This window comes from Struthio camelus, chromosome W (assembly GCF_040807025.1).
Source record: "Struthio camelus isolate bStrCam1 chromosome W, bStrCam1.hap1, whole genome shotgun sequence".
In the NCBI taxonomy this organism is placed as follows: domain Eukaryota; kingdom Metazoa; phylum Chordata; class Aves; order Struthioniformes; family Struthionidae; genus Struthio; species Struthio camelus.
The window spans coordinates 66,378,578-66,396,657 of NC_090981.1; the positions used below are offsets into that span (position 1 = coordinate 66,378,578).

The 18,080-nt window shown below is 48.4% G+C and overlaps 1 protein-coding gene and 1 long non-coding RNA gene across 6 annotated transcripts in view; both read right to left on the reverse strand.

Annotated features, from left to right (window-relative positions):
- Nucleotides 1-5,537: 5,537 nt before the first annotated feature.
- Nucleotides 5,538-11,783, reverse strand: LOC138064071 (uncharacterized). The gene is made up of 3 exons (XR_011137310.1): nucleotides 11,751-11,783; nucleotides 11,432-11,503; nucleotides 5,538-5,585 (listed from the first exon to the last, which is right to left on the reverse strand). It is a non-coding gene; the product is annotated as an uncharacterized lncRNA (long non-coding RNA).
- Nucleotides 11,784-12,757: 974 nt separating this feature from the next.
- The window catches only part of LOC104138494 (dymeclin), a 231,246-nt gene continuing 225,923 nt past the window's right edge, over nucleotides 12,758-18,080 (reverse strand). For all 5 annotated transcript variants that reach the window (XM_068924734.1, XM_068924731.1, XM_068924732.1 and 2 more), the window contains one exon: nucleotides 12,758-15,381. In XM_068924734.1, the coding sequence (XP_068780835.1) occupies nucleotides 15,232-15,381 (150 nt within the window). In that variant the 3' untranslated portion in view covers nucleotides 12,758-15,231. The remainder of the gene's footprint in view (nucleotides 15,382-18,080) is intronic.

Here is an 18,080-nt window from a genome sequence, read left to right on the forward strand (position 1 = left end):
AGTGCGTGTGCCTGACGCATTTTTGGATGTCCTCTATCGTTTGCAGTCACTAGGTAGTACTGCAATATAAAGACATCACAGTAGGCAAATAAGACCAAATCAGACTAGTGTGGTCTGTGCTGTAAAACATCATCGTGCCTCTTGCCGTCCTGCCCGGAAGCAAGCTCCCCGCTCCGTTCCCAGCCTCGGCGGCAGCAGCATGGAGCAGTTGTCCTCATTTTACATGGCTCTGCATGCTGGAGACCTGCTGCCCTGCTGGAGGCCCTCAGCGCTTGCCACTGATGGGTACATCTGGATTATTATCATGCCTGACAACTCCACGATGTGCCTTAATTAACCGGGACCCCTGATGCTGGAAGTGGCCATGATGGGCAGTAATGACCCTGGTCCAGTCATGCCAAAGGGAGGCAGAAAGGATCTTCCCGTGTCATTGCTTCCAAACTTTCTCACAACCAACTTCCTGAGTGCATTACCCACCCCCCCCCTTTAAGAGGCTTCCCCCAAACTGCATGTATTACGGAGCCCGCATCACAGCCCACTGTGAGAAAGAGCAGGGACCGAACACAAGTGGGAAGCCATCCATATGCTCTAGCAGGCTGTGCTCCAAGCATTAACGTTATCAAATTACAGCTAACGGGAGAAGATTAATGTGCAGAGGGCCCTATACAGCTAGAGGAATTACTGTGCAGATCAATGCTGCATGGAGCATGGAGGAGGGCAGACCCGCAGCCCCTCTCATCCCCTGGCTCCTGCAAATGCACTTGGAGGCTGCGAGTCGGGGCCTTTTGAGGAGAAAAGCAGGGATGCAGCTATGGCATCAAATGTGAATCTGAGGAATGAGATGGAAAAACAATGGATACGGCACAGGGCGTCTTCTGAGGGGAGGGAATTGGGTCTGTCCCTCCTCACTGGGCAAAATATTACAGGAAAAAATACTGTGAGAAATATATTTTCCATTCCAGTGGTGGCATTTCTGCATGGCCTCAAATTTAGCATAGAATTTGCCGACCGTTTTGCACGATTGACAGTCGAAACATGGCAAAATGAAGCGGCTCACCTCTGGCCACCGAGTCAAAACCAGCACTGGGAGTCACAGCCCAAGACCCTGGTGGGAAGACCCCATCATTAATCTTTCTGCTGGGGCACGGAAAGTTGGAGGTAAAACACTGTTTGCACGAGTCTCGCGCTGCAGTGGCTACTGCAGACAATGATCTAATAGTGGGCAGAAACTTGAGCTTCACTCCAAGAGATTCGGGGGCAACTCAAAGATGGAAAGGTCTCATTGCATCTCGAGGCCTACCATCAAAAAAGACACCTCTGGCTAACCAGGTACCAGCGTTGTGGGCTTTTTATATGCTGAAGCATAAGATTTGATCGTTCGAATATAATGAGAAGACGTTCACTTCACTTGCAGTGTGCGTTAGTAAGGCTTAAGGGCATCGCTCAAGGGGAGTGTTACCAACAAAAATAAGATTATTTAGTATTTCTGTGGCATTTTACATTTTCAATATGCCTTTCTGGTATTAACCAGGCACTAAACAAAACCTTTTATTCTACCTCCTCTGCAACCATTAGATGGGACTGGTACTCAAATTAGGTGGCTATTGCAAAAAATGAATCAGTTAAGAATATTTAAGGGTTTCTAAAGATTTTTAAAAAGCCAGTAGCATGGTTCCTGTGTTCCCCATTGCTATTATGAACTATAATGAGCATTTCACATAGGGCTTGTGAGAATACACAGGACAGATGCAGATCCAGCCCCTTTCTGCCTCTTCACATCTGAAAAACCCTACCTGGAGCAGCCTGGACCCCCGGGAGCACCGAGGCAGCTCCTCCTCTCAAGGACCACTGTCAGTAAAAGGCCAGCAAGCATTTGCATTGACATATTTAAATAGTTTCCAAGTATAATAAGTGGTTCAGCATCTCGGTAGACTCTACTGGAGGCCTCCTAGGTGATCCCAGGAGGATCACCCTGAAAATGCCCACAAACACCTGAAATCGCAGCTCCCCATCTGCAAAAATGCTGATAAAAGCCTTTCCACGCTGTATGGGGTGCTATGACGTGCTCATATGCAATAACGAGGATTACCTAAAGAGCTCAGCTAATGAGCAAAGAGATTGGTTGCTCCTCGTTTGGCTGAAGATTGTTTTTCCTTGTCTGCATCGGGTTCTTGCCTAAATAGCATCAGGGAGTTGGGGAGGATGCAGCATCCATGGCCCCACAGAAACACAGAATGGTTGAGGTTGGAAGGGACCTCTGGAGATCATCTAGTGCAAACCTTCTGCTCAAGCAGGGTCCTCTAGAGCATATTTCCCAGGATCGCGTCCAGGTGGGTTTTGTTTATCTCCAGGGAAGGAGACTCCATCACCTCTCTGGGCAACCTCTTCCAGGGCTCTGTTACCCTCACAGTCAAGAAGTTTTTCCTCATGTTCAGATGGAACTTCCCGTGGTTCAGTTTGTGCCTGTTGCCTCTTATCCTAGTGCTGGGCATCACTGAGAAGAGTCTGGCCCCATCCTCTCAACATCCCCCCTTCAGACACTTGCAGACATTGATGAGATCGCCTCTCAGTCTTCTCTTCTCCAGGCCAAACAGGCCCAGCTCTCTCAGCCTTTCTTCACAGGAGAGATGCTCCAGTCCCCTCATCATCTCTCCTGCTGGGCTGGGAGACTGGCTGGGTGTCAGGACTGGGCAGTCAGCTGCGGTGAACCCAAACAGTCCAGAGAGTTGTGCAACCAGACCCAGAGGGAAGGTGAGCTGTCCTGAAAGTTGGCCACACTGAGCAATCTTAGGAGGACTTTGTGGTTTTGTTTCCTTTTAAAGCATGGGTAACATTTCCCCTGGTTACTGCTTGCTTTTGTGCTCCTCGGCCACAGCCACTGGAGCAGATCCACCTCCGAGTGCCTCTGAGCAGCACGTGGTAGAGGAACCTCTCCTGGGACCTCATGGATGCTTTTGTTCATGGGAATTGTCTAGTTTCAGGCTTTAGGTCTGCCCTCCAAGTTTGAGAGCCTATTGCCACGTCTATGCCCCTTACAGCTAGCAGATCACTCATTACGGCCTCTGTTAATAGCCTTCATTTGGTACACTTTGATAGTTGTCAGAAAACAAACGGGATGTTCCTCTTCAAAACATTTCCCCCCACCAGCATCTCTGGGAAGGCTCTCTGCAGTGTTGCAAAGCAGCCATTTCCTTCAGTAACTAACAAACAGTTTAAGGAACCTAGCTTTTAGGCTCCATGTTCTTGAAAAAAGGAAGAAAAAAAAAGTCAAAGGCCATTAGTAGTTTCCCTAAGCAGTAGCGTAACTTTGCATTGCTGCAAGGCCAACCGCAGAGCGGCCGGAGACGGCGCCGCCGACGGTTAAGCAACTCGCCCAGCGCAACACGGGAAGTCTGGGGCAACGCTGGGAACTGACTCAGAAGATCTGGGTGCTCCTCGTCCCGTCGCTTAACCGCAGCCTCATCCTTCCTCCGCCTCTTCCTGCAATAAAGCCGCCAGCGCTGTGTTCAGACAGGCTGCTCCAGCTACCCAATTCCCTTATATCTCCATCGGATGTGCAAAGGGTCCAGCAGGCCAGTGCGGCCCGCCTGCGCTCAGGAGCTGGAGCAGCACGGTCCCACGTGCGTCGCTGCGTGTATCCCGGTGCAGGCGGCTCCTCGGCTCCCGGCTAGCTGGAGGCTGCTGGTCCCCTTGGAGCCAGTGATGAAGCTGGGGGAGCAGAGCAGGAGAGCGTGTATTGAATAATTCCTGCCCAGAGCATTGCCAAGAGGAAATGCACTTCCCGTAAAGTAGGCACTGTTACTGACTTGTTTGCTGGAATTGCTTGAGTGGTAATTACGCTCCTTTAATATTGACATATTTAAATAGTTTCCAAGCATAATAAGAGTCCTTCCCCTTCTCCCCCTTTTCCGAATTTCTGTGGCGAGCTTTCACTTTGAACAATGGACGATCTGGAGGGGTGTGACTTGCCCACGTCTTGTTTATTGTACAGCACGTCCAGATGTTTTGCTCTTGTGCGTGGTGCAGTCAGACGTGCTGATGATGTGCTGTGCTGTTAAAGACCTACAGGCATCTGTTGGGTAGGCTGTGCAAAAAATATATATATATTCATTGTGCTGCTTTATGTGCAAGTGCGGGATGATGGCAGCAACCCCCCATTCAGGCCTTGATCCCAAGCATGTAGCACACAGCGGTGTCAGCATTGGTCCCACAACATTTGTCTTTCATTCGTTACTTGTCAGAAGTCCCAGGACACTCTGTCCCTACAACGGCATCCAAAAAGGCCATTCTCCCCTTGCGTGGTTTCATGTGCAGGGCGTTCTTACGAATGCTGCTAAGGGACATTTTCCCAGAATAAAAACATCTCGCGCTAAAAATGTGGTAGAAATCTGCATCACTGACTACTCAAAGTGGGTGCTTGGACCAGCGCTTGCTTCCAGGGGTGAAGTGGGTCTCTGACACCTACGGTTGTAAAGGCACAGTCAGAAAAATCAGGAAAAAGGAAACCAGAGAAATACCACCTCTGGGTCTGAGACGGGGAAATAAAGGTAGACAACAAAGCGTGAATGCTGCACGCATCTTTCCTGCTCCCCTTCGGCTCCTGGGCGGGGCCTGGTGCACCCAGGCCCCAGGACGTCACGTATGTGAATTCATTTTGGTAGATGTGGTTCAGGCAGGAGAGGACGTGCCTGCTTGTGTCGGCAGCTCCCCAGGTCTCATCACCGAGCTTTGGGGACCAAGCAGAGGTGAACGCCAGGACAGGGGGAGATGGGGCTGGGGGACACAACAGCTCTCAGCAGGAAAGAGTCTCCATATTTAGCTTTTTGTTGTCTCTACCCAAAGTCTTCCACATTATTTCCTAATAAATTCCCTTCCATCTCTGAGAACACATCTCAGCCTGTGCTTCGCACTCCCAAATTCAGCACCTTTTCCCTCCAGAAAGAAATTCCCTTTTCTCCTACGCCTCTTCTGCTGTGGTGCCAGCATCCCTGCAGTTTGTCAGCCCTCGCCTCCATCTGTGCATCCACCCAAAGAAATGCCCTGGTCCTGGCTTATGTGGGCTTCTTGCTCCTCCCACTCGTGGATAGCCTCTGGGAGGCCTCGGATGGGGAAACATCTGCTCGGGTTGTCCTCTCCACCCCAGGACAGGATTTTTCTATCACGAGCGTGCAAGCACATTAGCACGGTTGAACCCAAACAGAACTCCACGTGTGGGCAGTGGCGGCTTTCACCCCTCTTTGGCTTCCTGTCCATCCTGCCCAGGGTTACACTACCTGTGGTGTCATGGATGGACATCCCGTTGGCCAACTCTCCATAGGCTGGGACAGCGCAGGATTGCAGAAAAGTCCCTGTGACCCTCTCAGAGGCACCTGAAGGAAAGAAGCACCTTGCAGAACATCTGCTCTTCAACATGAGGCCACGATTGTGCTTGAGGGTGCAAGTCCCAAAACATGGCAAGGCTGGGCTAGAAAATAAGGTATTTCCCTGGGACTTTCTGTAAAAGAGAGTAGGCACTGCTCTTTTTTTCTGAGGCACTGGTCTGGTTGCAATTGTTTGTACAAAAGGGTGCGTGTCTTCATCTACGTCTGAGGAATGAGAAAGCGGAGAGAAAGTCAGCAAAATGCCAGAGGTAGACCAGAAATGTAGTTTGGGAAACGAAACAGAAAGTAAAGGAGCAGGAAAGCACACACTTCTTTGGGGCACACAGGAGTGGTTCGAGGCAGGCTTGGGCTTGGGTTCAAGGCTGGTTGCAGCCTATCTGGTCCCACTGTATTCAGGGAGAGGGGACTTCACGTACTTTCCTGGTTAATCCACAGAACTGCATCAAAGAAATACCTGGCTGTCATCATCAGTGTATCCTCCCAGTGAAAACGATCTTGGCAAGGCATTGAGCAGGCCCAGCTTCTCAGGCCAAGAGCCAACAATACGTCTGGTACGAGTTTCTTCACCGCCCTATCTTTCATCGTCTCCCACCCCCACCCCCACCATCCTAAAGGTTATTCTCAAGGTAGGAGAGAGCGAATAAGCAAAGAAACTCTTAAAACTTGAAAGGGCAGAGCTGCAATGGTACCAGTAAAAAGCCAAACCCCTATTCCTCTAGGCTTGGGAGCTCAGGGTGTGAAAACCTCTGAATTTCCCAGATCAAGAGCATTCACTGGGCAAGTTCTAGCTGTTATGGTCCAAAATTGTACATGGGATGGAGGGACGTTTCCTGGGAAGAGGGACCCAGAGGACCAACTGGCCACTTTTCCCGACTTCACAAGCCCCAGGTCTTCACACCAGACTCAAGCCACAGACCTCGGAGAGTCAAAGAAAAAGCCACGGGTCCAGTGGCTGTTGCCAGCTAGTCTCTGCAGTTCTAGAAAAGCTCTTCATCCTGGCGGTGCTTGTTTTGGAGGATGAGGTGGGGTGGGGGGCTGCTGTGGTGCCAACAGCTGCTTTCTTTGCCACTAGGTGTTGATGGTAGGCACGTGAGGGAGGTGAAATAATGGCTTTCTAGTACCAGTTCTGAATTTCTTCTGACCAGAAGACTGCTGTCGGCCCTCAAAGATTTGTAGCAAAAGGGCGATTGCAATACTGTGGCACGAGTGCACACAGAGCTCTGCTCATGGGGGCCAGCAAAGCAGCCCAAGGGCACGGAGCAAGGCATAGGACAGTGTTGCTAGCCCACACGCAGCATGGGAAGGTCGAGTTTTGGGGTGGCTACAAACACCAGGCTGTTCCGGGCCCAGGGACGACCACTGATATTGCCAGCACCTGCCTTGAGAGGAGTCGAAAAGGAGGGGATTTCTACCTTGCCTCTAATTTCCGAGGGAGCAGAGGGTTATACAACAGCGAGGCAGATGGAAACGTCACAGCAGCGAGCTTGGCAGCGGCACAAACACAACTAACCTGCCCTCGTTTCACGCTCCTAGCCACAACACATCCATACGTGCCGCACAAGGTAAGAGAGGAGGTCAATCCATCAGCGGTGGCCTCCGGACACTTGATGCACTGCCTTGCCACCCAGATCCCTGCATGGCCTGCCCCGGGCACGCAGCCCGGTGCCGCTAGCACCCGCCGGTGCTCCCCCAGCATTTCTTTATATAGGCAACGTCACACAAAGTCGTCCAAAAAAACCCAACCAACCAACCGTGCACCTCCCAGGCACAGCTCTTTAATAGACAGTGGGGTGCCACAAAGCATCATCGTTTTATAGATAGGAGAGAATAATAAATAATTCTATGCATTTTTGGCATATACATATATATATGCATATAGGCACTTACATTATATACATATATACAAATATTTAGAGTAAAGCATACAAGCTACCTCGCTGGTCTTGGTCCCTTCCTGATAAATGCATCTTCTTGTCAATTATAAGCTCTCTGGGTCAGTACAATGGTTTCTGATTTATTCCCTAGTGGTCCAACACCTCTGTGCCACACTATGACAATCGGACTTTCATTTGGCCATAGGGAGTCAGCAAGCAACAAGGTATTGCATGGAAGTGGCTGTTCCTTACTGGAATAGTCGAGAACTTAACCTTTCCCATGCGTCTCTGGCACCCGTCGACTATGGGCACACTAGTAACTTAAATGGTGCAGGGGAAAATCCTCGTAAAATGCTCGTGGCCCAGTTGTGCGATGAGGAGGGCTGCCGTCATGCTTAGTGGGTAGGAGGACATGGGTGCTCCTGCGCTGCTGTCGCAGCACCCACTAATAGTCCCACTCGCGTTTCTTTGCTCCTCTTCCCACGGTCGGCACCGTTGTTGCATTGCAAAAGCCCATCTCGGGTCCGCCCAAGTCACCAGCTCCTGCCTTATCCAGGGGATGAGGCCAATATCAACAGGTTTGATTGCATTTCCTTCATTTGAGGTGGAACCAGCCCTGGGGGCTGGTCGAGGCTTGATGCAGTCTGGGAGGTGCTGAGATGGGGTCAGCCACGGTGCCTGGGAAGCCGTGCGTGCCCAGTGCGTGTGTAGGCAGCAAGAGAAAAATCAGGAACCCGTGGCCATTGGCCTTGGGTATTTGTGTTTTAACGGGACTCGACGTGGCCCTGCAAGTTGTTCTTTTCCAAAAATCAGAGTTCCGAGCTGTATTTCCTGTTGCCATCATCTTCATGCTTTTTCCTGAAAGGCTTCAGAGCTGGTTGAGGAACGTCAATGCGTGGGAAGCCTGGCGAAGGAAACACGGTTAATCCCGTGGATACGGCGTTAACGTCCTGCTGCCACCTTGGCCCCGTCCAGGTGGCTCTAGCTCTCTCGTGGCTGCAGCAGCCTGGGGTTTTGCTGCCCTCCTGCAGCCTGTGCAGTCTGCTGCCGTGGCCGTGACAGCGCGGTTATAAACCCTGGCCGGTCCGGGTGCCCTGGACAGCAGATCGGCAGCCGGCCCTGGGAAACTGCCTCCTGTGCCCTGGTGTGTTTTGGCATCCTGCAGGGCTCAGCGGTGTCTCTCGGCACTGTCGAGCCAGGACACCCTCTCCTGGGAGAAAGCAGTGCCATCCTTTTTTGTTGCTGTAAAATGCTCTTTTCCTTACTAATGAAACACAGAAGTTATTTTGGACCCACACTTTCTGCTTGGCAAGGCACACGGGGGACTGGGGTGATCGTGGCAGTGCGGGCCAAGCCGACCTGCATCGATGCTTCAACCAGCCAGGATGAGTCGGATGGTGGGAATCGCCGACAGCGCCCACAGGAAAGCATCTGCGGTCTCTGCTTGCCCCAAGGTGGGTGGACGCTGGCCCAGGGATGGCCGGCCATGGCTCTCCCCTCTCTGTCCGCTGGGAGAGTCTCAGCACCCGCTCCTGCCGGCAAACAGCAACACACCAGGAGGCCGAGAGCAAAGATGGATCTCCAGAGAGGAAAAATCACGCCTGGGATTTTTCGGTGGGAGGTTTCCCTTTGCTGGTGCGCACCAGCGGGAATGCCGGGAGGCTTTCGCACGCCCCCTCGGACGCCGTCAGGAGAGGAAGCAAAGGCAGGAGCTAAAGGCAGAGCAAAGTTAATGGCTGTTGTTTAGGTCAATAACATATTGATTCCATATTTTGTGGGCTAAAAGGTTGACCTTTTAAAGGGCAATTGCCGCCTGCGAGATTTGATTTAGGAGAAAGGAAAGAATTTCAATTTAATTTTCACTTCCTATTTCGGTTGGGAGAAACTTGCAGGATTGCAGGTGCCAAAGATGTATTTTTTTTTGTTGAGGGTGGGAACTGGAGTTTTTTTTAGAGTCTCCGCAAAGAGCTCTGTTTCAGGGAGGAAAGGGTCCTGCTACACCTCTCCCTCTGCTCTGCTCCACCGCTGGAGACGCACACAAGACGCGAGGTGCTAAGCTGAGGCAGGGATCAGCCGTGACCTTGTGCCCCAGATCCAGCCGTGCCACAATGGGGCAGCGTGCTCGTCCCTTGGGAAAAACCTGTGGTTGAAAGCAAGAAACACATGATTGCTCCATGTCCTTCTTACCCTTTTACTACTCTTTGGTGGCCAGCGTTACATAAATGACCAGAGCCTCGCCCAAATCAGCCTGCTCTGTAGTCATCGTTGCAGCAGCATTACAGAAGTTGAGAAGTTTCTGGGCCAGGGCTGGACATGGCGTCACCACTTGCAGCTAGCAGTGATTTTTCCAGGGCCGGTTGGGAGCTTCATAGCCCAGAAAGATGGATGCCACGGGAAGTACTGATCGCACTGGGGCACCCCAAGTTGGTAACCAGACTTGGGGAATCTCGCTTCCAATCCTAGCTGCTCTCCGGATACTTGAGGAGCTCCAGTTTTCCTCCAGCGCTGTCAGATTTAGCATATTTAGCAGCACAAAATGAATACAAGAAAGACTGAAGTCTGCCATTTAGTTTGCCAAGACAGCTGGCAAAAACTATGTACAGCTGAACGTTTCATCACGTCTGCCAAGACATATTCATTTTGGATTAATTTTAAGACAGTTTTTAAAGCGATGATGAAGGATTATGCAGTGTGCTTCAGCAGCATTAAAAAATCTCTGTTTTTTAAATCTCTCATTCAGATTGTCCCAGTTTGGCAGCTCAGCGGTGTAGTTGATTTGAGATTTGGAGGGATTCACTGATAGTGACATTTTCATTTATCTAAGTACATGGAAGTGCTGGCACAATCCGTGGGTGGTAGCAAAGCCTTCAATATTAAAACACAGCTACTCGAAATAATTCATTTGCAGCAAGGCTATATAGACCTAACATATGAAAAGCATCCATCCAGCAAAAACATAGCATCTATGATTAAATGCTTTACAGGCTTTTCATGCTGTAATCTCAGCTGGAGCCTTGCAATTCAGGGTAACTACTCTCAAAGAACAAAGTATTTATAACAGCGACACTCCAGAGCGGTCGCAAGTCTTTCCAGCCATAGGAACTCACCAAGGGAGCACAGCAAAGGGATGCCTAGTTCTGTAGACAGCGACACACAAACGAGGGATGCAGCTGCTTTTGATGACCTAGTTCATGTTATCACCATTTAGGAGTGGGTTAGCAGAGGGTTATTTCAGCACTGCCTTGGCATCCTGTAGCACCACGCTGGTCTGCTGTTGCATGCTCCTGGAGGACCACTGCACCTGACGGCAAAGTGCAGCTCTGCAGGTACATGCCCACAGTCAAAGTGAGATTGCAAAGCTTCTCGGAGAAGAAGACTTCTCGGTGAAGTCGACCTTACAGCTAAACCCAAGTTAACTGCCAGCCTCATCTGGAACAGTCTAGTCAACCAACCTTGTGAAATCTGGGATGCTCTTCCCTACAGAATTTAGTCTCATGGGATATCTGCAATGTGCTGAGAGCCCGCAGCCCCCACAGGTGCTGCTAGAAGATGTTCAGGACGCCTGGTAGGAGCCACAGCCTGAGCAAACTGTTAAGAGAGCTCTTTGACAACAAGCCCAACTGGCTGCCCTTCAGTCAACGCTTCATGATCAAAACTGAACAGTCTGCATAGAGACTCTCCCTCAACTTACCTCCTTCCCAGCTCACATGAAGTGTAACTAGAATTAGCACAAACTCCTCGTGTCTAGAGGAATCTCTGGCAGAGCTGAGGAGAACATACACTCCTGTCTAACCAGTTGACTGCAACTTGCAAAAGGAGTAGATAAACATATTCCTCCCCTTTAAATGACAAATGACATTTTACTGCCAGAAATGTTAAAAATGGATTGGTTCCGTATCATGCTGCTGAAGAAAATTTTATGGATTATCTGTCTTGAGGTTAAAGAGAAAAGAGCACTCTTGCAGTCTGAGGATGTGGGTATATTTGATACAGATTTTACTGCAACGTTAGCCTGAGAAGCCTCCAAGATAAAAACCTTGACGAAACCCTCAGTACTGGTGAAAGCTCCCCAAACTGAACAGTTCTAGGAAGATTAACACCCTGATCTAGACATTAGGACCCTGATGTGAATGCAGGGAGGAGGAGGAGAGACCACAACTGTAAAGAGGAACGTACCGAGTCAACATTTCCGTTCGCTGAATCTGATAATCCAACCGAGGCAGTTGCAGGTAGCTATCAGTTGCACAGCTGTTATCTCACAGATCGGGATGGAAATGTTAGTAGAGTCTATTGAAAAATCAACCCCCCGTCCAGCAAAACAACAACAAATCAAACACACAAAAGCATCATGGGGCTAGGACCCTGATATTTATAGTATTATGCATTTATGCAAGATCATTTGAGATACTCGGGTATCAGGGGCACAAATTTTTAAAGCTAACTAACTAAAGGCAGCTGAGGACCTGCTAACGGGTGAAAACTGGAAAGGACTTACAGTGGTCAGGCAACTACAGAAGTGAAATCAAACGGAAAACTCCTGGTCTTCAAGCATATAGGCAGGGTTTTTGCCCACGGAGACCAGCTGATCAGGAGACAGTGTGATTAGGTAGGCACAGCCAACCCTAATCCCTTACACGGCTGAATCACACAACACAGGCAAGAATAAAACCCAGCTTCTCAGCAGAAGAGCTTGTACCCAAAACTTCAGAGTTTCCAGAAAGGCGAGGCTGGGGGATGTTTGCTTCTTCCTTTCCTGTTTAACTTGCAGATCAACAAACTAGCAGGCACGTTGGCAAGTTCGTTTCGTTCCTGTAGCTTGTCTAACATGCTCTTCTGTTTTAAGCTGGTAGGGTATTTTTTTTTCATGTCCTCAAATCTGGAAGATTTTTGGACTGCTTGTACCCAAGTTGAGGAAACCTGACTCATCTGTAAGAAAGTAGGGGAAAAAAAAAAAATTCTAGCCTGCAACCAGTCACCTCATTTTAAAGCGAAGATGGGAGTTTCCCTCAGTTCACAGAACAAGGATAACTTCTTCCTCCTCAGGAAGCAAAAGTTGGACTCCACTTTAGCAACAACTTACATGGTAACTTGGTTTCCTGCCTGTTCTCCGCCTGGAAAAGGAGAGTCGCAGAAGCGACGGTGCTTTGAACTACAACCAAGTAGATCTGCCTATTCCTCCCTGCTCAGATGGTATTGTAGCTCTAGAAGCAAGAATATGGGGGCTTTAACCTATTGCGACTGTATCAGCTGCGGAGCGAGTTGGCAAGAGCCCTCCAGATGGGGTTTAGCATGCTATTGCAGCATGCCACATCCCTTCTTTCACCAAGCACGCATTTAAACAATTGCCTCCTTAATAAAACAAATGCGAGTTCTCTTTACTGCAAATCGCTGCGAAGGTATAAAGCCTCCTGCACGTTAGGTCTGACGAGAGCGCCGAGACCGGCTGGCCAAACGTTACCACGCAGCAGCTATTATGTAAAACAAATAGCACTAAAGACGGTATTTACTGGTTTAAAATTTTTTTTTTTTATTACGCATAATAAATCTTTCACACAAAGTAATGAAAAGGACCCCTAAGGTGATACTTTACAGATCTGAAGGAAAACAGAGTATTTGTGAACATGCCAGACTGCAGACTTCAGGACACTGCCAGACCTATATAATGCTCAAACTCCTCAAAGAGTCAGTCAGGCTAGCATGGCTTTCTGCATAAATCCTGGTCTGGCTCTGCCGCTGCAACTTGGGATTGCAACTCCAGCTGTTACCAACCAGCCGGGCTCTGTAAGCATTGCATATTAATTAAATGCACGAGGAAATTATGCGATTGCAACAAACCTGTTCCTTCTGCGCTTCAATGTCATCGGAACACGAGGACAGCCAGAAATGATTCACTGTGTGACTGATCCAGCAGCTGGTTTGACCTATCCTATCAGATTGCTGCTTCACGTACCCTTTTCTTTAGAAAAAGCCCTTTCGAAGAAAGTTGGGTTCTCTCCAGTTTGGCACCCTGATGCTAAGCATCTGCTCCGTCTGAGCCCTCTTTTACGAAGCGCTCCACTTCTCCTGAAGCCTGCGGGGTGGAGGGTGGTCATTACGGGGCAGGCTCCTGCACCCATGGGTGTGCAAGTTCAATGAAAACTGAGCTGTCCCAGGAGCCTCAGACTCCGCAGTACAAAAGTGCATCTTTAGACTGACCTTTCCAAAGGCTGCGCAGCTCTGCTGACTCACAAACGCTCTTAGCCTTTTACTAAAAGAGAAAATTACAAATCACTACAATAACCAAGAAGAGTCATTCCCTTTTGACGTTCACGCGGAGCCAAAAAAAAAAAAAAATCCTAAACATAGCACAAACATATGTGCAGCTCGGGCATGGTTCAATCATCTCTCATGTTTTACTAAGAAAAAACTGCAGCTTCAGTCTTACTATTGCCTCTTCTCAAAAGCTTGTGCCATTTTAAAGTCCTAAATGCTCCTGTGCTGTGCATGTCTCTTTGCAGCTATATTGAAATAAATATTTTGGTTTTTTTTTTTAAGCTAGTATTTCCATGGACTTCCACCTCTAAATAAGCAAATAAAAGTACAAATCTAGCATATCCTTCAGGGAAAAAGAGTGCAAATAATTCTATTTAAAGCCACTCAGAGGACGGTCTGAAAGTAAATGCACCCTATTCTCCAGTTCAGTAAGCTGGACACGCTGGGGTAGGCAGTGAATAGAGGGGTTCGCCATATATGTTTAGGACCTGACTCCCTGATCTTTATGATTTGGCATGCAATGCGCTGGTGACAGTCCTCTACGCAGCAGCACTGGGATTACAACGGTGTCTGCATCCACGTGCGAGTGGACACCGCCAGGAGCCTCCCCAGAGACCAAAAAAAAAAAAAAAAAAAAAATCGACATTTTGAAAAATGGGATGTTCTTACAAAACCAGGTCAGTCAATTTCTTTTGTTCTTCCAACTGCAGAGACACTTTTTGGATTATTTGCATTAAGCTGGGTATATCCGGAAAGGACACTTTCAAAAACAAAACAAGTTTTCTACATTCAGATAAATTTATACTTCTGTCATAAACCTCGCAAATAGCAAACAGGCAATTTTCAACACATTTTGCCAGGGATCCCCACTACACACTGTCACCACTACACAAATTTTTACGGGACATTGGTCTATTTTACAATCTTTTAACTATTTTCTTTGGACATTTGTTCACGTGTTCAATTTCCAGAAGTACAGCAAAGCAAGTCTGTAAGGGACCTCACTCCGAAGGTTGCTGTTTCCAGCTCTCAAAAGAATATTTGCCAAACCAAAAAGAGACTTGCTATTGAAAATCCTCCCACCAACATTGTGCCATCAAAATCGGGTGTTTTGAATGTGCCTGCAGAGCTAATTTTATTACTACGCTGCTTGCTAGCTCACTTGGATGACAAGGGAGACACCAATTCAGAAACCGCAGCCAGGACAGTGCCATCAAAATAAAGGGCTGTGAGTGAAAGCATGGTAGAGGGGCATGAGCAACCCACCGCAGAATCCAGCAGACCACAAAAAGCTTGACCCAAAGAAGCTGCCTTGCTTTAATCAAAGGAAAATACAAATGCTACTTCCAAATCACAGCCCATCATCTCCTTCCTCATTACCCCAGTGAAGTTAAAAGAGCAATCAGTTTTGTGGTCGGTAGTAACATCACACCCCATGTGTAAGGCCTCATTTTCATCAAACAAGCTCTACGTTATAGGACTATAAATATAAGGTTGCCTACAAGCCGCCAGTTCCTCGCACCGCAGTCTGTTGCCAGCAGGTCTGTGGCAATCTGCTTCGAGATGTCAAAGTTGGACCGTACACGAGCAGCGAGCTTGGCTCTCTGTAAGCTTTGGGGTCGGAGGGGGCACACTGGAAGGGGCCATGTATTAACACGCAGTGCCGAGTTGGATTTTCCGTAGCAAGACAGAGTCGAGCTGGTGTGGCGGTGGCACCTGCTCCTTCAGCCCGAGTCCATGGTGAAGAGCTGGATGTCGCGTGGGTTCCAGTACAGGGCCACCGCCGAATTGTAAACCAAGGACCAAACGTACGGGATGAAGAACTCCTCCGGCTGCTCCTCCTCCACGTACTTGAACTTCAGCTCAGGAAATTTCTGCAACGAGAAACAAAAGCCCATTGAAGGAAGGTTTGCAAACACGCAGCCCACACAGACACTGAAGAAAGAGATCTAGTGGGGGGAAAAAAAAAAAAAAAAAGGAAGGAACTGAACCATTAGACTTGAAGGAAAACATTTAGAACGAAGGATAAAGAGATTATTTATAATTCCTCCTTTGAGCTGAATGCTACACTGGCACATTGCATTTCGCCCTTTTACTGCTGGTCACACTTCTTACCACCAGAGCCATACTCAATTTGTGCATTAACAAAGACTTAAAAATGTGAATCCTTTACACAATACAAAGGTCTTAAGGAAAACTTACTTACAGCAGCCCCACAACAGCCCTCTTGCCGGTGCATGTACAGACCTGCCTATTTCAGTCTTCTCTAAAAAGGACTCTGCTATTAATTGTACTCAGCTCCTTAGGAGGAGACTATTTTGGAAAGGTCCTAAACAGATGCGTGGTTTGTGATGTGTTCTGAGTTTTTTCTTCTAATTCTCACAGACTTTCTCAATATAGAAGTTTCCAGGACAGAAATGCTCTTTTCCCAGGAAGCACAGTGGGAGGAAGGAAGCGTGGTTAGACGCCGTGGGTGGGTTCTTGGAGTCCTGGATGCTATTTCCAGTTTTGCTACAGGTTCCTCCATAGTTTGGGGTAAGTCATTACTTGCTGTGTCTTGGCTCTCCTGCTGCTGAGGAGCACACAGAATGACTCTAAGGGCATTACTACGGCAATTAGACTACATCCTCAACTGAGATGTGTCACTCATCTATTCCACTTGTCCACCTCAGCTTCTCAGGCTGTAGCCACAATGCCTGCACACAGGCCTAACTGGCATCCACAGAGATACCTCCCCCTCGCAGAAATTACAGGCTAGACAATATCATTTCCACAAAGGCCACTCTTTTCCAGGGCCAGCTTTGAGCAAAGGACTTCCAGAATTAATACACGTCAGCTGTGCCATCCCAGCTGGTCCTAACTGGGTAGGCACGCTGCACCCTCAGCTTTCCAACCTTCTCTCATTTCTGCCCTCCCACAGCGGTGTGTACGCCGAGGCAGTTCACTGCAATGCCACCATGTTTGTGTATGTCTTTTGGGGCAGAGCTGAGCCTATTTTTGTATCGTGCTCTTCAATCATATTATCTGCTTCTAAATGTTGCCTTTGTCAAGAGCTTGGCAGAGTCTCAAAGAAAAGCCGCATTACAATGATCACTGGGGTAAGATAAAACATGACCCATTTTATTATTTATAAGGCTGTGGCTAAGACTAAGAATAAACTCGATGGTGTGACATGATCAGAACAAGCATGGCAATGGCTGAGAAGCCTCTTTGCCCATTAATAATGAAGGGATACCCTATCATCTTTCTGGAGCTCACAGCGTACCGTTTCCCTGTGCTGGGGCATGAGACTATCCTGGCTGGAGCGCTCTCCTTTGAAGGGGCATTTCTTGGCCCCTTGACTTTCAGGGTTATTCATTTAACTTTTACACACACAGTCTATTTGTACTCTAGGGAGTCACAAAACATGGAAAGTATCCCACTCTTTCCTTATATACTGCTGTTATTAGAGCAGTTTGGTGCCAACACTGAGCATCTACAATTACACCAAGCCATGAAGCTTCCACCTGCATTATGCTTCATGAGGAACGTGTCTGGATTGGCAGCTTTTTCAGCTTCACTCAGAACCACTGCCTTAGCTTACAGCATCCCTTCTCCTACAGCTATGAGGACGTCGGTGGCACCCTGCAGTGTGCTCCAACCAACAGTGTGCAGCTGTGGTGGCTCCATTTATGTTGAGGCCAGGCTCCTCACCGCAGCTCTAGTTAGTTTGATGCCAAGACTAGCATAGGAAGGACCATTTCAGGTCATTATTGCACTTGACTTCAGAGCCTGTGGGAAGCTCATGCTTATAAAAAATCAGGGAGGGAGGAAAGGCAGTGCTATCTCCAGTGCTATCACCTCCGTTAAGGAACTGAAGCAGTAGGATATGATTAAGGCACTTACACATCCAACTCGTCTTGAGTTCAAAGCCCAGAACCTCAAAGGTACATCAGCAAGTTTCATTTCCTCAGCGTTACACATGAAGATGGTGGTATCAAAGTTCTCCCTTAACACTTTTGTGTCCCCAAACCATTGCCCTCTACAACCCCTCTCCGCTAGTCTGTTCTGACCATCCTCTTTAACCTTCCACATTGTTTTGTTTCCTCAGTCTTAGTCTTCCCCCCAAACTCACCCTCAATTCTAATTTCCTGTCTCCTAGTCTTCTCCCTTCCCCAATTCCATCCCTGTAACTCCATGGTCTCTCTTTATCACATCTTCTATTTGCCCTCACCCACATTTTCCTTTTTCTCATCCCCTACATACAAAATTCTTCCCAGTTCCTCCCCTCCCATTTCACCTTCTTTTCTCAATGTTAAACCCCTTTGACCCACTAAGTCCCCAACCCCATTGCCCTTGCTCACCCCATGCTGGGTTTGTTCTCAAGTCACCCTCCCAGGGAAATAACCTTGAAGATCCCAACAGATATTTTGGCACTTACTTCAACTCTCCTCATCATCTCACCTTGAGGTTCCTGTTAGGAGTCTTCTGATTACCGGCACCTCACATTCCCCTAGAAACCCTGTTGTGCTCTGTCACCATCTGTGTAATCTTTCTAATCCTCCCCAGAACAACGCGGCTTTTCAGCCTTGTG